This window comes from Brassica napus, chromosome A9 (genome assembly GCF_020379485.1).
Source record: "Brassica napus cultivar Da-Ae chromosome A9, Da-Ae, whole genome shotgun sequence".
NCBI classification, from domain to species: domain Eukaryota; kingdom Viridiplantae; phylum Streptophyta; class Magnoliopsida; order Brassicales; family Brassicaceae; genus Brassica; species Brassica napus.
The window spans coordinates 42,797,732-42,822,264 of NC_063442.1; the positions used below are offsets into that span (position 1 = coordinate 42,797,732).

Consider the following 24,533-nt stretch of genomic DNA (forward strand, 5'->3'; position numbering starts at 1 on the left):
CGTTTCTCTCAACCAATCAGAATCCAGCAAAAATAATAACAATAAAAATAATAAACTAAAAGTGGGGGCCTTGGAATCCTCCTATTACAATATTTGCGGAAACTCGAGGAGCTTGTAGAGGAGAGGTGAGGACTCATTACACATGGCGTGCTTCAGCTAAAAGATTGGGGGGAGAGGTGGGCAATAGATACAAGTGGATGCCAAAATAACATTGGATAATACAATACATAAGAGAGAGAGAGAGACGTTGCCAACTTTCTCGGGAAAATTTCAAAGTTTTCTCTTTTTCTTTTTTTTTTTCTGGGTTTTTCTTCCCTCAAAGGAGCATCCTTTTGAAGAAGGGTCTCTCTGCATTTGCCTCCCCTGTTCCGGGGAGTCTATATTATAGGATAAAGGAGATTCCTTTTTTCTTTATTCTTAAGATGATGATGATAAAGTTGTGGATGGTGACATGTCTTCAACTCGCTGAGCTTTTCGTGAGCTCTGTGGTGCATTTGATATATGGGTTTTATATATTCAGCACCGCTGTGGCCGGAGATGTTTCTCAGAAGCTGAGTGATTATCTGTTCAAGTCAAATGTAGGAGGAGAAACAGATCAAAGAAGTCAAAGCAATGTTGAAGGTCTGCCTCCTATTGTATTGGTCCATGGGATCTTTGGATTTGGCAAAGGGGTAATAATAATGCACAAAAAAAAAACTCAAATCTTGTTTTCTTTTTGTTTATTTTTTAATTAGATTGTTGTGTTTGATTTGATCAGAGGTTAGGAGGGTTATCATATTTTGGTGGTGCTGAGAAGAAAGATGAGAGGGTTCTTGTTCCTGATTTGGGATCTTTAACAAGCATCTATGATAGGTATTTGAATTGCACATTTTTTAATCCTATTGTGTAAATCATTATGCTGATGGTATTAATAACAATGGTTTTTTCAGGGCAAGGGAATTGTTTTATTATTTAAAAGGAGGAAGAGTTGATTTTGGTGAAGAGCATAGTGAAGCTTGTGGACATTCTCGGTTTGGAAGAGATTATGGAGAAGGTTAGGTTTTGATCTGAAACTCTCATTCAGAGACTAATAATGTGGATTCTGACTTTGGTATGTATCTGTGTGTGTGTTTAGGGCAATACCCTGAGTGGGATGAGGATCATCCTATTCATTTTGTGGGGCATTCAGCTGGTGCGCAAGTTATACGCTTGTTGCAGCAAATGCTTGCAGATAAGGTTTGACTTTAATGGTTTAAAATCTTTGGTTGATGATTGATGCTAACACATATGTCTGAAACTGTGATGGTTAGGCTTTTGAAGGGTTTGAAGAAACGAACGAGAATTGGGTTCTGAGTGTGACATCATTGTCCGGAGCATTCAATGGTACCACAAGGACTTACTTAGATGGCATGAGGTTAGTTTCCTTCTTGAAAGCAGATGTGTGTCCTTGAGATAGTTGGTTCTTATCTCTTATTTTTGTTATTACAGGACAGATGATGGAATAAGCATGAAACCGATATGTCTGTTGCAGATATGTCGTATAGGCGTGATAATGTACGATTGGTTAGACATTTCATGGCTGAAAAACTATTACAACTTCGGGTTTGATCACTTCAACATCTCTTGGAAGAGAACCGGAGTGAGAGGTCTAGTTGATTGCCTTGTGGGAAACACAGGTCCTTTTGCTACCGGTGACTGGATCTTGCCTGATCTCACCATCCAAGGCTCCACAAGTCTTAACTCAAATCTCCAGACGTTCCCGAGCACTTACTACTTCAGCTACGCTACTAAACGAACCCGCAGAATGATGGGGATGACGGTTCCTTCAGGTGTTCTTGGAATACACCCGATGCTTTTCCTCCGTGTCTTTCAGATGAGTCAGTGGAGGTTCCCGCAAGATGTTTCTCCTCCTTATAAAGGATACAGGTAATACACAATAAGAATTCAAACTTCGAAAACATTCCTTCTTGATGGGATCTAAAATGTTATGGAATGTGAAGGGATGAGGAGTGGCAAGAGAACGATGGGGCAATGAACACAATATCAATGACGCATCCGAGGTTGCCTGTGGAGCATCCGAGCAGGTTCATAAGGAGTGATTCGGAGTGCCAAACGTTACAACCTGGGATCTGGTGAGTGAATCCTCAATATTATATAACATATATACCATGAGAGTAGAAAATGAATGTTGATGGGATGAAAAATGTTTATTGCAGGTATTATAAGATAGTGGAAGCAGATCACATAACGTTCATAGTGAATAGAGAGAGAGCTGGAGTTCAGTTTGATCTTATATACGACAGTATCTTCCAACGTTGCAGAAAACATGTTTTTAGGAAGATTCCTCAGACTCTTCCTAATCAATCTCCTCGTTGTCCTAGCTCTCCTCGTTGATGCCCCCCCCCCCCCCAAAAAATAGCTTTGTACATTGATCTATTTTTGTTTTCAAGTGTTTAGGGACGTTGGGCCTTAATTCTTTAGGCAATTCATCAGTTGAGATATGTACACTGTTCTTATGCTCTCTCGTTTTTGTTGTAAGTTGTAACCTTCCGTTCAAAAATGTATAATACATTTGTTGTTTTGTCATGTTGGTGGTCTACTGCCTAATCTTAATCCCATTAGGGTGGATACAAGTCATATTCTATCTACCGTATCTTAACACACCCTCCTCCTCGAAAAGAACAATCATTATAGTCTATGATGAGGACCCAGTGGCAAAGAACTATCAGAAGACAGAAAGAACCCAGTGGCCACTAAAGGACCAAACAAAATTGCTTGTTTAACAATTTTAACCAAAATAATTGTCGTAAAAGAGCTTACAGGAAAAATAAAGAGAGAACACCATGAAAACAATTCACAAGAAATATAGATCTCTAAACCAACATTCACCGTAATTTTCATCAGCTAAAATTTTCAAATCTTTTTTCCTTTTCTTTGATCTTCCTCTGGTTTGTTTTCTTGACAAATGGCGTAAATAAAAAACAAAAAACAACACAGATCTCATGTTACATGAGTCTGAGTTCGTACTCACCAGCCATGGTTATATATCTCACCCACGGAAGAGCTTGGTACCCACTCTTCTCAATGATCTTCAGGTATCGAACCTGCATTAACACACGCATTAGGATTCTTCAATTTCAAGGTTTCAGATAACGAGTACAGAAACATAGAAAATTCCCAAGATATCACAACTAACCTGTATTCCTGAAACAGTGAAGTAAGGGATCTCGAATTTGACACGGATAGGAGCTTTTCTCTCAGGTGTGGCTTCCTCTGCGGTTATACTTGGAAGATGGAACTCTGCTCTCAACATATACTCCTACATTGTTTCAAAACTTAAAGTCAAGACACTCAACATTACATGGTCAGTTCTTACGTTAAAGTTATAAGCACTTACCTTGTTCCCAGGGAAAGATTTGATTTTCCAAACCAGAGCATCTTTTTCGGGAGCATATGCGGCAGACCCTAGAGATGTTCTTACGGTGGGGTTGGATGCATCAGTTGGTACAGGCAACTCGATCTCAACATTCGTAGCAGTGCTGTAGAAAATTAACGTTTTATCACTTTATGGTAAAAACATGGAGTAGATATCAAGCAAAGTCAGACAAGGATTAGTAGTTACCTTCTTTCCTTGAACTGGCTTCTAGCTTTAACTAGCATCTCAACACGACTTCTGGAATGCCTCTCTATCTGAGCTTCTACCCATATAAGAGGCTTGACCTGAACAAGTATAATGTAAAAAAGAAAGAAAATTTCATGAGATTTTTAATTGTTTAAAAAGGAAGAAAAAGCCATCCATGCAATATTCCACATTTCAAACCTGGGTACTGAGTCTATACGTCATTAAATCAAAAGCCCCATCAGGTGGTATGAAAGATATCGTCCTATCATTCTCAAAACGGGCCAATCGAACACACCTGCATTTTGAAGAAAGACGCATGTAGAACTCAAAACAGTGGTCCAGATAAGTGACTGTCAGAGATTGTTTGGAGTTAGCAAGAGGAAAAGCTTACTGATGAAATTTGATGTCCTCCAAATCAATTGCTTTTCCTTTTGTTGCTCGTCCCTGTGCTTCCAACAGTACTCTATCATTCAGACCTAGCTTACACTCTGGCATTCCACTGAAATAACCATGGATTAAGAAGCAGAGAGTCAAAGAGGAGGGAAGTTTGGTCTAACATTAGAACACTCGAAAACACACCTCAAATAGGTTCGCATCTTCAATGCTCCAACGACATCAGACCTCACGATTTGCCCATTACTGTTCACAAGGATATTTACACTCTCTATTACGTCCAAGAAAACCTGGGAAACAAAACAGCCGTTTGTAAACATTTGGAGACCTCCTAAACGATATAAAAATAAACCATTCCCTTCTAAACTAAGCACCTACTTCGTTTTTCTTAAACTGTAACCCCTCACTCCTCCAAGAAACAGCGTTAGTGACAGCCATTGGAGGTCTCTGTGTAACTTCCATTCTATAAGCATCAGTCTTGATGAACTCACTAAGGATTCTTGCTTCGGTATACTGAGGGTAACCAAAGTCCATCATCTCGTCAAGTAACTCATACTGCCACCAACACAAGCCAACTTCAGCATCTAATATTCATCAAGAGCAGAAGGGAGAAGCAGTAACATACCACAACCACAAAGTTATCCCTCAATGATTCTTCCTCCAACTCCTCAAAGTAATGCTTGAAGACCTAAGAAACACGTAAATGATCAGTTATCAATTTGAAACAGTTAGTGTTATTTTCGCAAAATTGAATATCAAGGGAAGCTTACATCGACGACGCGATGCAAGAAGGAGATAAGACTCGCAGCGTTACAGTTCTGCCTGGAAGCTATCATGAGGTAAATGTTACTATGCTGTACAAACATGTAGGTCACACCATTATCGTAAGCCACCGGATCATTAGACTGTGAATCGCCCTGAAAGATTAGCCAATAACATTAACAAAACCACCAAGGAGAATCGCAATGTATTAATGCTGATCAAACTCTAATCTAATATCAATAGTATAACAACTGATCAAGCTTTGCTAATTCGTTCCAAATGTTTATTCACGAGAAAATCTCATAAGGATCATCTAGAAAATCAAATATGTGAATACAAATCCACCAAATCGCACATCTAGAGATCAAAGATTGGGAAGAGTAATCGTAGAGGAACCTCTTTCTCGATGAGTTTGGTGAAGAAACGCTCGGCTTGAGCAGCGGTGACATCGCCACGGTAATCGCGCCACACGAGGACGCGGCCCTTGATATCGAGCAGAAACAGCGCCGAGGCCGCCCCTGCCATGGTTTTCTCCAGGGATTGCGATATCAGATCCGATCAAACAGAAGAAGTTAATCCACGAGATCTGATGAATTTTATGTAAGGAGCAACGTCAAAGAGAAGAATGAGCTGAGATCATCCGTTAGCAGCTCGATAAAAGGCTTTTATTCACGATCTGACGATGATTTGGTTATTGCCCCTGGGTCGTGGATTCATAACAGCGAGAGAGAGAGAGACGACGACACACAACATTAAAATAAATTGATTAATTGACTCCATCGAAACGGCGTCGTGTTAAGCAGAGTTGTATAAAGTACTTTATCATCTTCTTTGATCATCAATAGTTTAATCCCGCATTCTAACTTCTGTAAACTGATCTTTGGCAATGGTAATTGAGATCTTTGACATGTAATCAAGATTACTAAAGACATTTCACATAGTATATATCACAGCTTCCAATATTTCCTTACATTGGTGATATAAGAGAACAAATACAAATGCAATTGAAGTGACTGAATAAATCTTCTGTACATGTTTCAAAACCTTTTTTTCTTTTTCTTTTGACAAACAATCAAACTCACACCCAAAAACTCACGCTTTTGACTCGGCACAAATCCTTTTATATTCAGTTCCATTGATTTGATCTTGAGGTAATATAAAAGCAACAAGCCAGTTTCGTTACGACCTGAGATGTATGTTTCATGTTCCTTTTTGGGAGGTAGTCTTAGACTTGAGTGCTAAGCTACTTATATCATCGTCTCCTTCGAGATCACTGAACGAAACATCGTCCTCATTCCCTGTGAACATTGGAGCCCAATCATGAGCATCATCTTCCTCTTCCGGCCAATCATCATCATCATCTTCATTGAGTGTCGCGCTTATGCTTGCACTCATTTGGATTGGTTTTTCCTCGATAACAGCTTTATCAATGAACTCCGCATTTTCAGAACCAGACCCGCGATCTATTGTTTCGAAATCACGATACATGATCGAAGGAGGTTCAAAGGCATATATTCTTGGAGACAGAAACTCAGGAGGAGCATGGTTGTAGTAACTCGAAGTTGATGGTGTAACCTCCTCCTCCTCCTTAAGAATATCTCCATAACCTGTTTTTGTGGAACTGTTTTGACTCTGAAGCTCTTTCATCCACAATGCTCTTGCTTCCATCACCTGTAAACAAAACAGAAAAGAGTTATATTGAGTGCCAACACCAACAATCATGATTCTGTGAGTGGTTTACCTGTGGCGAAGACAAAAGCTGAGCATCGTGTTTATTGAGCCGTGAAAGGAGAAGAACAAAATACACTTTCCAGAAGTAACCAACAGTCATATGGCAAGGACAGAGTTCAATTCTTAATGCAGCTAACCTCGGAGCAAGACGTTCTATAGCTAAAGCATGACCTCTTTGTGCATCAGACATTTCCAAATCTACAAGAAGAAGACACAACACCATATTGATGTTGACATTTCAAAAACTTTGATACACATATAAGTCAAATCCATGAAGACACTAAGAATCTTCCAAAATTGAGTAGAGTGTAGGTTATACCATCAAGATCTTCGTCGGGGTCGAGAGGAAAGTCTAACCAAGTTTCAGGATGCATTGCTATGTTCCTCGCAAATGCTAGCACTTCGTCCGTAAGAGCAACCGCATCCATCTCTTCTTCCTCTTCCTCCTCCTCTTCTTCATCCGTTTCCTCTTCTTCTTCTTCTTCTTCTTCATCCTCCGGATCATCGCGTAAATCTTCTAACCTTTTATCTTCCATAGTATCCGAGCTCCTAGCTCTAATCTCTGTCTCTCGCGTATCATCTCCGACACGCGATTCAGGCCGATCTGAAGAAGACGGCGGTTGATTCAGCCTGGGATCGAAAGACGAGGATTGATCCAGCCTGGGATCGGAAGACGACGATCGATTCAGCCTGGGATCGGGAGACGACGATTGATTCAACTCGGGATCTGAAAAACGCGATTGGCTCAACCTGGGATTCGACAGATCGGAGGAAGATCTCTCCGGTAACGGAGCGAGAAAGTTAGCGACGCCACGAAATTTACGCGTGAGGGTATGGCTGAGTTCCGACAGGTCGTCTTTCACGCCGCGCGCTTGAGCCTCCTCTTCCGGAGACATCGGAGGCAAACGATCGGCGTTTCTCTCGGGGACGTGTCTCTCCGTCGTTGGAGTTTTGGGGATGTTCTCGTCGTCGTCGTCGTCGGCTTCATCGTCTCCGATGCCATCGTATAAGCTTTCGAGGAAATTCGAAAACATTATGATTGAATTCTCTTTTTCGCTTTTTTGGTCGTATTCATTGATTGACCTATTGATATTTGAATACTACTCGCGTTGAGTCCAAATTAAACATACTGTGCATTATTCTTTTATTTTTTGCCCAACAAATCCCATACAAATTAAATATTATACAGCTGTAATTTAAGTTTAAATTCTACACTCTGGAACCAGATTACCACAAAAAGAAATTCGATTATTTTTCTCTCTCCATCTGGAACCGGTTTAACATCCATAAACTTTAACCACATTTTTAATTTTTATTTTCTGTTAGAAGTTTTATTTAAAATGAAATTTCATATTCATAAAATTAAATTGTGGCAAAGGAAAATGTTATAATATGGTATTCAAATTTCAAATTTGATAACAAGGAAAATGAAATGAAATTTGATATAAGTAAGAAAAATTTTAGGGGTGTGCATTTGATATTCAGAAATGTCATAGTGTTCTCATTCACAAGTAGAAAGAAAATCAACAATGTTTAAAATGTGTGTAAGATTAAACCATATATGTTGCATGAAACAAAGTACTGGATTTGGAATAGTATATTGAGATGGTGTATATATGAGATGAGATGAAACTCAGAGAATCCAGTTACCTCCTATTTCTTCCATAATTCTCTCTACTTTCTGGAGCATATCTGGATAATGAGGAAACATCTTCTTACATATATAGATGGTAGATTTTTGAAATATATTAAGTGAAGTTGAAGCTCAAATGTCTGTGTGGAGAGAATAACAAACCTTGAAATGAAGAATCTTCCATGTGCTTCTGTCAAAACAAAAAGGTTGGAATCCCAAAAACCAAAAGAAATCATTAGAACTGTGTTGCTGTGTAGAAAGAGAGTTTCTTGAAAGAAATAAAAACTCGACTTGTTATGCTATTACCAGTATCTGTGACTTAAGATCAGGATCCTGCTTTACAATTGTTTGGCCTGCATCTATAGCCGTTTTCATGGGAAGAAAACTTGTTAATAAAATGTATGAAAGAAGCTATATATATCTTAAAGTAGAACAAGTAAGATCAATTGTGGAGATTACCTAGAGAGGAGTTGGGGAAGCAACCTGAGAGTAAGGTGGTGAAACTCGGAGGGAGGTTAATGAACGGATCGTTAGGGATTTGACTAAGGGTGGCGTGTGGTGGGTATAAGGTTTGTCCAGCTTGATACTCGAGCCTTGGTTGCATTTCAGGGACATAGCTACCAATATGTTTAACCATGGTTGGCTCCTCCACAGTGGCGATTTGTGGTGCATAGAAGGTGTGACAAGTTTGATACTCAAGCCTTGGTTGCATCACAATGGCGGATTCTCGTGGGTATAAGGACTGTTGACACTCGAGCCTTGGCAGCATTTCAGGAACATAACTATCAGGAGGTTTAAATATATTAGGCTCTTCCTCAGTGGCTGTGCTTACCATATCTAAAGGCTAAAACACTTGTACAAATTGGCAACACAGTAATGTGATCTAACCTGGGGATAATCTCATTTCCAGGGTTGTAATCTGACTGGAAACTAGCCTCGGGCCTGGTTTCACGTTCCTGGATCCCAGCTTCCTCAAAGCCACTGAGTTTCTCCTGCAAACAGAACAACAAACACAGGAGTCATTGGCTATGATTCAAAGAAAATCAGCTTATAAACTGAAGTCAGGGTCAACATGAATAAAGCAGCTAATGGCTAACCTTAAGCGCTGCTACAAAGGTCACAGCTGCATCACATGTGGAGAACCTTAAAGCGAACTTTTGGATCTGGAGAAGAAGATCAACAATCACAGTAAACAATAACGATTTCAATCACACAGATGAAGCATCTAACTCGTGAAACAATGATCAAATTCCTCTTAGGTTTACTACATTATTAAGCTTTCAAAAGAGATTCAAGTGTTAGGAGGTTGCCTCGTTTCCAGAATCCATGTAGCTAACGAGAATCGCTCGGCTGCCACGAGATGGGAACCCAGAAACGCACGTCATGTGAGGCCACGAGAAGTTCAGCTTCGAAATGTAGTGTTCTTCCTGTAGATAGAACCAATCAAACACCAGGGAAGTCAAATTACTCCATGAAACTACAATCAACCATCGATACATCCACATTCACGAAATCTACTAAGCCTAAACCATCGCCAACACCGATCCAGGAGTCGCAACTAACAAATCCGATCAAAAGAGAGAACGACATAGAGAGAGACGGAGATTTCAACTCACGAGGATTTTGCCGGCGAGTTCGACGGAGAGAATCGCATCGGATCTGTTAACTTCTTCCACCAGAGTGAGATACACCTTCGAGAAGGACGTCGACAGCCACGTCCCTATGGGGGACGAGCTCCGCTCCCTCTTTCCGAGAGGAACGAGTCCTGGATACGGAGATGGAGAAGACGGAAACGGAATGAACCGAGCGAAGCTGATTAGCCATCGGAAAGTCTCTGAAGCCTCCGCGTTTCCGCGGTGGACTGATGCAGTTAGGGATCCCGCCATCTTCCTTCCGATATTTCCTCCGATTTGAAATTTTCTTTTTTCACCTTTATTTTTTGCTTCTTTAATGAGTTGGAATTTGAAAAACGTAATGTACGAAATAATATATTTCCAGCAGTCTATGGGCTCAGGTTATTAAAATTGGGCCCCAAAAAGCCCACTGCTTATTTCAATTTGTTTCTTATTTGAGTTTTTATACAATTTTATACATGAATTTGTTTTTGATTTGGGTTTATATTCAATTTTATACATTTATATGATATTTTATTTTGGAATGAATTAATAAAAAATTTAAATATTTTTTTCCAAAGTATTACAATATTTTTACATCACACTATATTTATATAAATTTTCGACATGGAATGTTTTTTTTGCTAAATATTATATGGCCATACATTTCAAAGAAATCCTTATTTTCCTTTTGCAGTCCTCACCAAACTGCAAACAAAACAAAGATACATTGTAGCACACTTGCTCAATAGCAAAAAAGGCATAAACATTTGTGACTTCCATACTGTAAATATAAAAATGACCAACATGATCCAAGGTTAAACTTGGGCAAGAAGTCAATTATAAACTTATAATTTTGGTCGCTCACCGCTGACCAAAAAAAGAACAGGGTGATTATTGTTCAGATTCTTGTTTATTGGGCATCAACACATACTTAATGAATGTAATATATGAATATTATGGTGTAACATAATAACAACTCAACATAACCACTTTATTGGCTAGAAATTGATTCAACCAAAATCAATAATATATCAAACTTAAAAATAAAAAATAAAATAGTATATCTATCGATCGTTGATTTGACTAATCTACCATTAATTTTTTTTCTTCTTTTCCTGTCAACAGTTTTGTGAGTAAAATTAGCTATAATATATTTCAATAGTGAACCAAAAAGCATTTGTAGAAATGAGATCATTTAAGTGTAGGTCTACCATACGATCTTTAACTGAATCATTTACCATGAGCCGCACCACTCTTACATGTCGTGTCTGACCAATACGGTGAACTTGATCAATGACTTGATCTTCAGTAGTGGGGTTGCACCATGGTTCCGTGATGAGAACCAGAGAAGCTGCAACAAGATTTAGTCCAACGCTAGCAGCCTTTAAAGACATTATCATTACATTAACCTGGCCAGAAGAAAAAAATGTTAGTTTGCATATCATGTGAACTTGGTTTTAAATGGCGGTAAGGCAGTTATGCATAAACATAGGCATAGACATAAATATAACATAAGATAAAACCATAACATAAAAATCATCAGTGATAGAAAATAGGAGAATAAACACCAAACACCAAAACCATCACGTGAATAGAGAGGAAAACAAAAGCAGAAAAACACTGAAACTTAGATTTGTCTTCTAACTTATTAGGGTTTGTAATTCGGTTTAATAGTCTAATTTTGACAAATTAATTTAGCTTGAATCAAAATCAGTAACTTGACCCTTAGTAAGAAACCCAAGAAAGCGCATGCTTTTTTAAATCAAGATCATGTCTAACTGTCTAAATAAGATAATTACCTCATGAAGGGTATTGAACTCTTCAATTGCCTTATGTTGTGCTTCTAATGACATCGTTCAAACACTTGGTAGAAATCAAGTTTTTCTTAAGTCCACTTTCCTCTACTTAATGTGACTTTGGAGGTAAAAGATAATCGGTTCTCCATCAAGCATCATATCTAATCATATTATTAGTTAGAACGCATAAAAACTTGATAAACTTATGTACAAATTTTGTTTCATGAAAAGAAGACAGACCTTTAGTTCTTGTTTTCAACAAAGCATGCAGCCATAGCATGCAGTTGCAATTTTGTTGTCATGATTCTTAATTGTCTATGCTTCATCTTTAACCACTCTAAACCATGCAAAAGTAGCAAAAACACCATCATCTTTCACAATACCAAAAGATCTAATAACAACATCATATTTTGCTATCGATTGTACATATCACTTTTATTGGAGCCATGAAATATCAAAACATAGAGTTTTGCTTCTGGATATACCATTTTGAGTAGCTCATCATCTCACAATCTCATTAAGCTAGGATAAACAATGAGAGTTCTAGTTGGTATTCTTCTTGTTGCTTGATCACATACACAAAAAAACACATGAACTTATTCTTGATCAACCAAACTAGATACAAATTTAGTCAATTTTGATTTTCACTTAACACAGTTTAATTTTTAACAAAAATCAAAACAACATTGTTTTACTAAAATAAAAAAAAAACAAATATTGCAATACAAATATTTAACTTCCACAGTTTTGCTAAAAAAACATGAACACTTTAATGATCCAATAATAATAATCTTGTTTGGTTGACAAATTAAATATAAACCAAAAATTTAAGATTTAAACCTAACAAAAACGAAACAATATACGATCAGAGATGTAAAAGAACATGAATGAATCTTGTAGAATGGTACAATACATATTCGAATCCGAAATATTATTAACCGAATCCACATGAATAATCCAAAAACCTAAGAACCAAACACCCAACAAATTTTTAAAACATGATCGATTGGTCAATTTTTCAAACCGGAACTTGGATAGTTCGGTTTGATTCTGGTTAGCTTCAGAACCGTATTGGTTTCCATGAAACTGGGCCTTTTATGTCTAAGCCCAACTGAGAGGGCTTACTGTTTTAATGTTTGCTAAACGCCTTAACACTCTCTTTAATGATAAATCGGAATCCATATTAAAAATATATATTTGCATAATAATCTTCAAAATCAATCAAAACTCACTAATAAAAGTTACAAACAATATTATCTAATAAAAATTTATATTTTGATAAAAATACAAACTAAATAATCTGCAAGTAAAGTTTAATTAACAATGGAATTAATGAATTTTAAAGAAGAATTATTTTGCTTAGAACAGCAAAATTTTCTAGACCATCGGCAAGAGGAAAGAGTGTTTGGTACAAACGGTTAGTTTCCAGGTAATACGCGAAAATAGTCGAGAATCAGTGGCTTCTTTTATGACTCAACATAAATGATATACATGTGATCATCACTGACATTTGTATTTAATTTGACATACCGTATATTATTATGTATACTATATATGCATCTACAATATCCAAATGTAGAACAGTGATTGGATGAAAGTCTAGTGTATAATGAGAACAAAATGGTTTGGACACGAGAGGAGACAAAATTTGTCTATGTGAATTTATGAAGCAACATTTGATCAAAAGAAAAAAAAGCAACATAACAGTAAATGCCCTCTATCATTTCACACACACTGACACATATAAATTTTTGAAGACAGCATATAGAACTGATCACCTTTAAGACTAGTAAAGCCAAAAGATAAAACAAAAAATAATTAATCCCAAATCAAAGAACACGTGATGTAAATAATGTGATTCAATTATTATATAATTCCGTCTTAAACAGATCAGTAAAGGGTTTTCCTGTTGAATGGGACTCTCTCCAGTAAAGTAGATTAAACAGAAAATGATGAATATATAATCGTATCAAGTCTTGATTAACACACTGGATAATTTAGCTAAGTTTAAGGGTCAAAGTTATAATACGGACAAGACAAAGACGATGATTAAGATTTTTGTTTTTTAGATATGGTTATTTCTGATATAGTGTAACTGTGTAAGAAAAGATTATTAATTCTTAATGAGTAAATTTATTTTACAAACGTAAAAGACATATAACTATATGATAAATATTTGTTGCCGTATGTCTCAGTGAAACGGTACGGTCCACAAAATATAAATCGCTTAACAACAGAAAAAAGGAGATTGGCACGAGATCTTGAAAAGTCGAGCTGTGAAGTCAAAGGGTTACATTTTTGTTATTATTACATATCCAATAATTACAAAACTCCCGTGCACCTTACAGATTAGTCCATATTATTATCTATATATCTAATAGATAATAGCGCATTGAATCTTGGTTATTCGATGCATGAGTTGTTATATACGTAAAGGTATCAAAGAAAACAAGATCTATAACTATAAACATCCACGTATATAACATTTCTTGATGATCTCCTTAAAGGTTTAGTGAATATATATAGAAGGCAATATGTAAATTGAAATTCTAAATAATTTAATTAGATCTTGCGATATAATGCACATTATTAGTAGGGAAATGAACGATTGTTTTTAACCGTCTCGTACCTCTAAGAGCACCAGCTAAGATAGGCACCATGCATGCTTGGTCCACCTATAAAGTCATCGATTTTATAAATGCAACGTTAGCTTTAGGCTTAGTTTTAATAAATGTTTTGCCTGACACATTTCTTGATTCTTCAGGATCCTTTCCTTGGTTTGAATAAAAAAGATAAAATAAATAAGGCTTGGTTTGTACTTATTTGTCTCGTGCAACAATGAACAATGGCGTTTTCGATAACTTTAACGAAAGAAAGGGTCATTAAGAGGCTTCTGTTTGGACCTATATGTATGTAGTGCGTAAGTAAAACTGAAACTAACTGTAATCTCAGTAAAGAAGCCATGGTCTCTGACTATCTTCGCATACTATAATCCAGCTTAACGAAAACGATTTGAACTTTTATGCTTCATCGTGTACCGTGACAGAAGAATAATATATCATTTGCTTTCTTTTTAAACTTAACACCAACATTTCTGCGACCAGAATGTTGATTATCGCTAGTATACAGAATTATTTATTAGGAATCATGTCTGAACGTAAAATCGTATTTGAGGCAAAGCAACACAATGAGGCGTCTAGTTTCCCCAGTATTTATAGAAAAATAAACCATAACCACGTTTAAAGATTACGATCTCCCGCAAATTTTTAAATTTTAGGTTTAAGAAAATAGCTAGCTATTGTAGTTTACTTTTATTAATAATAAAACATTGAAATGTATCCGAATTAACTACGAAGATCAATGTTTCATGTGATGATATTCTTGTCACGATAATCTCATATTTTTTGTTTATTCTAGGCCAACAGCTTTTTGGCTGTCAAGAAGGGGAATGTCAAATCATATATCTCATAAAATGAGACATCATCTCTATCTAAATCAACATGTATAAAGCAGCTCTTTGCAGCTAATGGCTAACCTTAAGCGCTGCTACAAAGGTCACAGCTGCATCACATGTGGAGAACCTTAAAGCGAACTTTTGGATCTAGAGGAGAAGATTAACAATCACAGTAAACAATAGGCTTTCAATCAATCACACAGATGAAGTAACCTAACTCGTGAACATTAAACAGTATGTTTATTCCAGGAAATTTCCAAAAGAGAATCTCGAGTGTTATAAGGAGGTTGCCTCGTTTTCAGAGTCCATGTAGCTAACGAGAATCGCTCGGCTGCCACGAGATGGGAACCCAGAAACGCACGTCATGTGAGGCCACGAGAAGTTCAGCTTCGAAATGTAGTGTTCTTCCTGTAGATAGAACCAATCAAACACCAGGGAAGTCAAATTACTCCATGAAACTACAATCAACCATGGATACATCCACATTCACGAAACCTAGTAAGCTCAAATCATCGCCAACACCGATCCAGGAGTCGCAACTAACAAATCCGATCAAAAACGAGAACAACATAAAGAGAGACGGAGAATTCAACTCACGAGGATTTTGCCGGCGAGTTCGACGGAGAGAATCGCATCGGATCCGTTCACTTCGTCCACCAGAGTGAGATACACCTTCGAGAAGGACGTCGACAGCCACGTCCCTATGGGGGACGAGCTCCGCTCCCTCTTCCCGAGAGGAACGAGTCCTGGATACGGAGATGGAGAAGACGGAAACGGAATGAACCGAGCGAAGCTGATTAGCCATCGGGAAGTTTCTGAAGCCTCCGCGTTTCCGCGGTGGACTGATGCAGTTAGGGATCCCGCCATCTTCCTTCCGATATTTCCTCCGATTTGAAATTTTCTTTTTTCACCTTTATTTTTTGCTTCTCTAATGAGTTGGAATTTGAAAAACGTAATGTACGAAATAGGGCTGGGCAAATAAACCGAACCCGAAAATCCGAACCGAACCCGATCCGATAAAAATGAATCCGAACCGATCCGAACCCGACCTAAATACCGAATGGATCTTGTTTTATGGTATTTCGGGTTATGGGTATTATCCGAACCGAACCCGAAATTAAATGGATATCCGATAGAACCCGAAACATTCAAAATGCCAAAATAGAACTTGTACCAAGCATGATATCAATTCCTGATATGTAGCCAAAATACACCAAGATATTATTAAACATCTACAATAACGATCTACTACATGAAGGTTGATGGTTGAAAGTGGTGGTTGAGACTTGAAATTTTTAGATTTTGGTTTTATTTTCATTGAATAATTTTTTTTCATTTCATGATAACTTAATTTTTCGTTTTATGATTTCATTTATAGATTTTCTTTCTATCAAAAACAATGTTTACCTTTCGTTTGACTTTAAATGATCATGTTTGATGTTTTTTTTTCTTATTTTTGAATCGATTTTACTTATGTTTTGGTTATAAAATAGGTACAAATCAAGTACTTTAAACTCGAAGAACCGATTTTACTTATGTTTTGGTTACAAAATATGTATAAATCAAGTACTTTAAAACCGAAGAACCGGTTGGAACCTAAAACCCGAAAGTACACCGGGTTGTACCGGTTCTCTGAAGATTTACTAACCCCGATCCGAACCCGATAAAACCCGAACCGGTCCCGAACCGAACTTTTATGTAATCCGAATGGGGCTGATTTTGATAAACCCGAAAAACCGAGACCCGATTGGATAAAACCGAAACTCGATTGGGACCCCGAATGCCCAGGCCTAGTACGAAATAATATATTTCCAGCAGTCTATGGGCTCAGGTTATTAATATTGGGCCCCAAAAAGCCCACTGCTTATTTCAATTTGTTTCTTATTTGAGTTTATATACAATTTTATACATGAATTTGTTTTTGATTTGTGTTTATATTCAATTTTATACATTTATACAATGTTTTTAAAGCCGATCCAAACACTGAACCGGACGATTTACCGGATTGATGGGTCACTGGACCGACCGTGGGTGAACCGCATGTTAATAAATGAATTAATTTTATTATATAATAATATATCAACTATGTAAATAAAAATGTAGAAACTAAATTTTAATATTTTCTAAATGTTTTTCTAAAACCTAAAATAATAGTTTGGATATGTATATATTTTATGTTTAAAAACATTTAGAAAATACTTAACTTTAGTTTTTATATTTTTATTTTCATTTGACATACAAAATATCAAAAAATAGTTTAGATTTTTTAAAATTTTCTCTATCAAGGCAAGAGTTATGACATCTAAAAAAATCAAGACATAAAATTTATTAATATTTAAATGTCCAATGTGAATAAACTTTAAATACAAAATAAACCAAAAGTAAAAGATCATTACTAAATTGTCAATAACGAAATAAACTAACACCAAATCACATAAACTAATTTTGGTTCTCTCTACCATCGTTCACTTCATTTTCTTGAGGTGGCATAGTGAAATCTTAATCAAAATCTAAAAATCACAAATATAAAACTGAAAAGAGAAAACCTAACTTTTTTTTTGTCAGCACCTAATTTCTTAACTGGAAATTTAGAATATAAAACATAATTTAAAAACATAATTAAAAACTAAAAAAAAGAAGTAAAAGTTATTTATTGGTTCAACCGGTATCGGGTTCCGGGTTTTACTGGGTTTTTGTAGGTTTCTATATATTGAGTTTTTCACAAAACCCAAACCAGATTATTTCTAGGTCACCGGGCTTACCGGTTCAACCGCGGATCTCAGTCTTGTTTTAAAACACTGCATTTATATGATAATTTATTTTGGAATGAATTAATAAAATTTGTAAATATTTTTTCCTGATTTTTCCAAAATATTACATTATTTTTATATCACACTATATTTATATAAATTTTCGATATGGAATGTTTTTTTTCGCTAAATACTATATGGAATGTTGCTATCCAAATAAAAATCACGCTTCAGAATTTTATAATACATGGTTTTCAATGAATAAACTGCAACTAAATAAGAGCATGTTTATAGACGTTCGCTTAGAGCATCTCCAACTCCACTCTATTTTTCACTCTAAAATAGAGTTTAGAGTCAAAAATGTTCCAATGGTACTCTATTTCTCACTCTGTAACAGAGTGAAAAATAGGTTTACTCTAAATATAGAGTAATTTATTTATTTTTTGTTTATCACTCTATTTTCTACTCTAAAATAGAGTACCATTGAAGCAAATTCAAACTCTATTATAAAGTTACTCTATTTTAGAGTAAAAAATAGAGTAAGCCATTGGAGATGGTTTTAAGAAGGGTTTATAGGTTAAATCAGAATTAAAATAAATGGAAAATGGTGATTAAATGAAAACCCGTCCCTTAATTAACAGCTCGAAGGGACACCCCTTATTAGGCACGTGTCGCAAAATTAGAGGAAGGAGTCGTGGTGTGGGGGGGTTTCGACAGTGTTTCATTTTTTGGCTATTTTCTCAAACGGTTCGATTCTCTCGAAGTGAAACGAAAGGCGAAGGCGATTTGAATGGTGATTCTGTCCTCTCGTCGACGGCGACGGCTCGATCGGTGGATCTCGGCGAGGAAGGGAAACAAAGACCTTTCCATCGGTGGCTCTCATCGACCAAAGAAAATGCCGACGTCTCTCTCTATCGGTGGCTCTCTGAGACGGGTAACAACGGTGTCCCTTGCGGCTGAGGTGAATCGAAAAGGTAAATCTGAGGCTCATATATGTTTGTGTATCAAAATACAAATCCTCTGTTTTATTTTTGATTTGTCTCTGTCTCTTTTGTGTTTAGGTGGATTGATGAAGAGGGAGAAGGAGGTAGATGGTGTCTTGGTGTAATTAGGTATATTTTGCTCCTTTCTCAGCGTCATTTTATGTTTTGATATGGTTTGATCTAGGTGGATTGTTTTGTCTTTAGATGGTTTGATTTAGACATCACACAAGTTCATAAACCAGTGATTGAGGTTTGATTGTTTTGCTGGAATGTAAATAGGTATAAGATCGAGGAAGTGTTGAATTGAAAGTGTGATCAATGTGTGAATTAGTCTGGTAGTTGACGAGTTAACTCTGTCTTTAGTCTGGTAGTTGACTAGTTTACTCTTCTTTGAAAGCGTTTCAGAGAGTACTTTGTTTTCTGTGTTTATGTGGCTGCAGGATTGATCAAGAGACGTGAAGTGGGCACAAAACCTGTCTCTTTGTCAGACAAAAAACACGCCACCATCATAAAGGTACTTTCTCTTTGATCTTTCTAGATGTACTCTTGTTTGAAACGAGCTGAAATGATCAATGCTTAGATAATAAAAATAGTGGTTAGTGTAAGATAATGGTTGGCTTAGGTAATAAATACAGTTTATGGTTAGAATGAAATGAATGCTATTAGATAAATGTGTTGTGTGATGAATGCTATTAGATAAATGTCAACTCGGTTATGGTTGCTTCTGATCAATGCTTGATCCTTCTCTTCAATTTATAAATAAAATGTAGTTTGTTTCAAAGTCGAATTAAAATCTTTCTAGTTAATGCTAAATGTTCTTGCTTTGATTTGATCTTGTAATGCAGGTGACGAGAGCTCATGACATGACATGCCACGGGAGAGCTCACGATCTTGTATGTGTGTGTTGCTTTGTCACGAGATATGTATGTATGTGTGCAGAGCCGGCCCTGGACTAAAGCCCGTGAAGCTAGGGCTTTAGGTGCCAATATTCTGATATAAGTTAGGGGCGCCAAATTATTGACAAATATATCTCATTGGCCTAATGGTTGAAGCTTTTCTGGTTTTCTCTTTGGGTGCAGCAGCGCAAGTTCGATTCTTAAGTTTTATCTTTCTTTATTATTATTTTTCTAATACGGTAGAGAACCTGACAGATTTTGATTCCTTTATTGATAATCGTAGTTTCCATGTTTAATATAATTTATTAAATGATTCTTTTATTGTAGTCATATAAACTAAAACAAACCAACTATAAACAAAAATCTAATATCCTTTTCTAAAGTCTAAATTCATGTATTTATTTTCTTCTACTAATTATCTGATATTTCACCCAATTACTTTTTTGTATCTTTAAAAGCAAAAAATAAACATGAAATTTATTTTTGAATCCAAATACTCTCTCTCTTGGAACTTTGACAATTTGAAAGATTCATTAAATTTACAAACTAATTATATAAACCAGATTCAAAATGATGTTCTCTACTGTTGTATTTACCTGTTTATATATTTTTCATTTGAATTAATTATAACACTATTATCATTTTCATGCATTTTTAGTAAATGTTATTGAAAACAAAATAATAACTCAATTAAGTGGTTACAAGACGAATAAGTGGCTACAACCAGAGAAAGTTGTAGAAATTATTATTTTTTATTTTAGATCAATCTATTAGTTTTTTGATGATATTTCTGCATCATGGAAAACCAAAATTTTGTTTGGTTTAGAAAGATAAAGTGAAAAATTATTGTTTTTAGAGGGTATTTTTTTGTGGGTTCGCTTTAGGCACCACAGCGCTCAAGACCGGCACTGTGTGTGTGTGTTGCTGTACTCTAGGTCACGGGTTTATGTAAAATGAATGGGTTTGTGTAGGTTGTTCAAAATAATAATGTTTATTAATTTTTAAATTTTAACAATCTTTAGTTAAGGAACTGCCAATAAACCACTTAAATTAAGGACCTCTTAACAAAACCTCTTAACTACACTTTAATACTTAAAAAATCCCTAAGACCCCCTAAATGGGTTTCACCTATAAACATGCTCTAAGCAACCTTAAAATAGATTACACAAGAAAAGCTTATCTACTAATATGATTATAGCTAACAGGGAAACCTTTTAACATAAAAGGTCTACATATATATCATAGCATGATCATGCTTCATAGCAATATGTAAAATAGCCTAAGTCGTCTACATATATATAAACCTCAATGTTATCTCCTATATAATATATCTAGAAGCCTAAACCAAAGTCTTCATTGTTTCCTTCTCGCAAACCTTGGTGATCTCCGAACGTATCCGCCTGATATAAATTGATGTAAATAAACAAACAAACAAAATAAATTTCTTGGTAAAACTCGTTTAAAACAACATGATGTCTTGGGATGCGGTCGATATGCTAATCTTATATATTAAAACATAAGTCACAACATTGATTCATGTGTGATTTTTTTTAAAAAATAGACCTAATAAATCTAGTTTTAGAAAATTATGTTACATTTAATCTTTAATCTTATTATTTAAATTTTGGGCCTACCAAATTTTTTTATTGGGCTATCAATAGTTAGATTTAAACAATAAATGATCCATTAGATTTATAGATAGTATAAATTAAATAGATATAATTTAATGTTGTAATATATAACTCCATCTGTTAATTATTTAAATATATTTGTCGATGTTAACTTTTAAAATTATAAAAAAAAATTTAAATAACAAAAATCATATTATCTAACAATGATTAATCTTTGCTACCTTAAACCAATGAATTTTTTTAAACTATATAGTTTATTTTAAAAATTAAACAAAAACTAAATTTTTAATTATTTACTCGATAATATAAATCTATGAAGCGAAAAGTTTAATTTTTAAAAAACTTTCTAAATTTGTGAAATGTTACAATATTTTACTAATTTTTATATATATAGTTACGATTTTAATAATGAAATAATAATCCGAATATATATATATATATAAGAATATACAAATACATGTGAAAGTTTGAAACAATTTATTCAATAAAAAAATATACCATAAACTTATTATGTTTTAAAAATTGATAGACACATATATATTATAATATATATCAATTTTGAATTGAAAACAAAATGTTTATATAAAAATAAATGAAAACAAAAACTCGCGCGGTTGCGCGGATCGAGATCTAGTTAAGAAATTAAATTAAATTTTATTCAGGTTTTTTAATTAAAAATAAATAAAAAACATTTGAACCCACAAGACCTTACTTGATAATGGCCTAGGGGAGAGGAAATGGCCATACGTTTCAAAGAAATCCTTATTTTCCTTTTGAAGTCCTCTCCAAACTGCAAACAAAATAAAGATACATTGTACCACACTTGCTCTATAGCAAAAAAGGCATAAACATTTGTGACTTTCATACTGTAAATGTAAAAATGACCAACATGATCCAAGGTTAATTAAATTTACAATATTCCCTTCAATCCCTTCAAATATTCACATGTATATCATTTTTAATTGAGAAAGCTGAAACGTAATCTAAATATCCTTTGAGAATTCTTACAAACCCCTTTAAACAATTTCGACGTAAAGATTGTGGACAATCATAGGTTCTATGTGTAATGTTATCAAGACTAATTACCGGTGAGCGTAACGAGTGGTAGCATGCTTGCGTGCTGGTCTAACGCCTTGATGCATTCATCACGAGTCATATGAAGTAGCATGCATCTCTCTATCATGTGTTGAACCTAACAAAACATGAAGATATTTTTTGTGACAAAACAAGGAAGCTTCAAAATATAAATACACATGCATATACATACGCTGATACACATGTGGGTATAATTGGATAGTGTCATTGAATGAGTTATCCAAGAGAGATCCAAGTGAAGGGCTAGAAATTAATAGAGGAGAGGATCCAAAGGATAGATTCTCTATCTGCCACTTTTTCTAATTGATCACAATTTCTTTTAGTTGAAACTAACTCGTCTTTTGACTATGACTTCAGATATAAATTTTGTTTTTTTTTCCTTATATTCTGTAGAATATATTATCTACTAAACTTCAATTAAGGTTTTTGTCAGTTTACTTAAATGAGTAAAGTGGATTTCAAGGACTAATCACCTGACGAAAAACTATTGACAGCTTTATTGTTTCGGTTCAACGAGATTATCTTAAGAAAATCGAAATTAGTCTAAACCTGCCCGAAATATTATCATATATATATGGTTAACCTTTGAGAAATAAAATTGAATTGAAATTTAATATGAATCCCCTTTCTTAATCAAATGATTCAATCGACTACAAGATAAAGGATGATCACAAGAAAACAATAAATATTATTATGTGAATTTAAAATAACACATGCATGGCTAATGTCTTTTTAACTTAGTGGATTTCAGAGTCTTATTGTTTTTTATAAGCCATTAGAATTTATTATTTGTTAGAAAATTGAATAGCAAAAATTATGATTTGAAATCACATTACTATATATTTAACCATAGTTTCTCTTAAAATATATACTTTAGATGATATATATTTCCTTAGACCGGAACGTATCAATCGGTTATTTGGAATATAAAGCCAAAACCTTCTAATGGTATCTGCATTTGAAACATGTGTGACTGGTCCCTCGTAGACGTTTGCCTCATGAATTGTGTGGCCAAAGAAATGACACTTAAATCATGCATACACGACAAGTTTTGTGTGTAGAGAGGCAACTTGAAAGTAAGAGTATGAGGCTCCCCGCAAAGTTAGAAGATTAGTGTTTGTGATTTTGTTCTTGTGACTTTACGAGTGTGTGTGAATTCAATGGGCCTTAACTCTACCTACCAGGTCTCAATTTATGTGCACTGGCATGAACTGATCTCTAGTAATACATAAAAATTAAGGTTATTTACTTACGTTATTGTCTAACTGATAAATTCGTTTCCACTAAACCGAGATACTATAGGATTCAAACTGCCCGTATCAGAAATAGTGCAGAATCTTCAACGAATTGTCTAAGATATCTACAGCCTCTAAGACTAAGACACAAAAATATGCATATTACTGTTCAGATTCTTGTTTATTGGGCATCATACTTTGATGAATGTATTAAAAACTCATCAGAACCATCTTATTGGCTAGAAATTGATTCAACCAAAATCAATAGGATATCTATCTCAAAAATAAAATAGTATATCTATCTTAGATTTGAATAATATACCATTAAGAGATGGTTCCAATCCTCCGCAGAGAAGCTCAGCTGGTCACTTTTTCCAGATGAAGAGGCCACCATCTTTTTCTTCTTTTTATATCAACAGTTTTGTGAGTAAAATTAGCTATAATATATCTCAATAGTGAACCAAAAAACATTTGTAGAAATACGATCATTTACTTGAAGGACTATCATATGATCTTCAACCGAATCTTTTACCGTGAGCCACACCACTCTTACAGGCCGTGTCTGACCAATGCGGTGAGCTCGATCAACGGCTTGATCTTCAGTAGTGGGGTTTCACCATGGTTCCGTGATGAGACCCAAAGAAGCTGCAACAATATTTAGTCCAATGCTAGAAGCCTTTAAAGACATTATCATTAGGTCAACCTGGTCAGAAGAAAAATTTGTTAGTTTACATATCATGTGACCTTGGTTTTAAATGACGGTAAGACAATTATGCATAAACATAGGCATAGACATAAATAGAACATAAGTTACAACAAAAAATAGAGAAATAACCAGTGATAGAAAAGAGAAGAATAAACACCGAACACCGAAGCCATCATGTGAATATAGAGGAGAACAAAAGCAGAAAAACATTGAAACTTAGATATGTCTTCTAACTTATTAGGGTTTGTAAT

The 24,533-nt window shown here is 35.2% G+C and overlaps 5 protein-coding genes and 1 long non-coding RNA gene across 6 annotated transcripts; 2 read left to right on the forward strand and 4 right to left on the reverse strand.

The window, feature by feature from the left end:
• Positions 1 to 19: 19 nt before the first annotated feature.
• Positions 20 to 2,381, forward strand: LOC106419847 (lipase). Its single transcript, XM_013860689.3, has 8 exons — positions 20 to 671; positions 758 to 852; positions 930 to 1,033; positions 1,115 to 1,215; positions 1,290 to 1,393; positions 1,468 to 1,905; positions 1,980 to 2,111; positions 2,196 to 2,381. The coding sequence occupies exons 1-8, from the start codon at positions 423 to 425 to the stop codon at positions 2,371 to 2,373; spliced, it is 1,401 nt and encodes a 466-aa protein (XP_013716143.2). The 5' UTR covers positions 20 to 422; the 3' UTR covers positions 2,374 to 2,381.
• Positions 2,382 to 2,719: 338 nt separating this feature from the next.
• On the reverse strand, positions 2,720 to 5,530 carry LOC106420212 (AP-1 complex subunit mu-2). The gene is made up of 11 exons (XM_013861063.3): positions 5,153 to 5,530; positions 4,765 to 4,911; positions 4,620 to 4,682; positions 4,373 to 4,549; positions 4,181 to 4,284; positions 3,993 to 4,100; positions 3,800 to 3,896; positions 3,602 to 3,699; positions 3,377 to 3,518; positions 3,176 to 3,298; positions 2,720 to 3,083 (listed from the first exon to the last, which is right to left on the reverse strand). Exons 1-11 carry the CDS (start codon positions 5,279 to 5,281, stop codon positions 2,985 to 2,987), a joined length of 1,287 nt encoding a protein of 428 aa, XP_013716517.1. The 5' UTR covers positions 5,282 to 5,530; the 3' UTR covers positions 2,720 to 2,984.
• Positions 5,531 to 5,675: 145 nt separating this feature from the next.
• Positions 5,676 to 7,612, reverse strand: LOC106415941 (ESF1 homolog). The gene is made up of 3 exons (XM_048741840.1): positions 6,807 to 7,612; positions 6,498 to 6,685; positions 5,676 to 6,427 (listed from the first exon to the last, which is right to left on the reverse strand). The coding sequence occupies exons 1-3, from the start codon at positions 7,519 to 7,521 to the stop codon at positions 5,957 to 5,959; spliced, it is 1,374 nt and encodes a 457-aa protein (XP_048597797.1). The 5' UTR covers positions 7,522 to 7,612; the 3' UTR covers positions 5,676 to 5,956.
• A 355-nt stretch (positions 7,613 to 7,967) lies between these two features.
• Positions 7,968 to 10,066, reverse strand: LOC106420017 (protein POOR HOMOLOGOUS SYNAPSIS 1). Its single transcript, XM_048741841.1, has 8 exons — positions 9,737 to 10,066; positions 9,431 to 9,547; positions 9,218 to 9,283; positions 9,009 to 9,112; positions 8,580 to 8,902; positions 8,427 to 8,479; positions 8,283 to 8,310; positions 7,968 to 8,179 (listed from the first exon to the last, which is right to left on the reverse strand). Exons 1-8 carry the CDS (start codon positions 10,004 to 10,006, stop codon positions 8,121 to 8,123), a joined length of 1,020 nt encoding a protein of 339 aa, XP_048597798.1. The 5' UTR covers positions 10,007 to 10,066; the 3' UTR covers positions 7,968 to 8,120.
• A 4,936-nt stretch (positions 10,067 to 15,002) lies between these two features.
• LOC125578605 (protein POOR HOMOLOGOUS SYNAPSIS 1-like) lies at positions 15,003 to 15,933 on the reverse strand. Its single transcript, XM_048741842.1, has 3 exons — positions 15,584 to 15,933; positions 15,278 to 15,394; positions 15,003 to 15,133 (listed from the first exon to the last, which is right to left on the reverse strand). Exons 1-3 carry the CDS (start codon positions 15,851 to 15,853, stop codon positions 15,056 to 15,058), a joined length of 465 nt encoding a protein of 154 aa, XP_048597799.1. The 5' UTR covers positions 15,854 to 15,933; the 3' UTR covers positions 15,003 to 15,055.
• A 2,521-nt stretch (positions 15,934 to 18,454) lies between these two features.
• Positions 18,455 to 19,932, forward strand: LOC125578606. The gene is made up of 4 exons (XR_007316719.1): positions 18,455 to 18,710; positions 18,798 to 18,848; positions 19,160 to 19,233; positions 19,565 to 19,932. It is a non-coding gene; the product is annotated as an uncharacterized LOC125578606 (long non-coding RNA).
• The last annotated feature ends 4,601 nt before the right edge of the window (positions 19,933 to 24,533 follow it).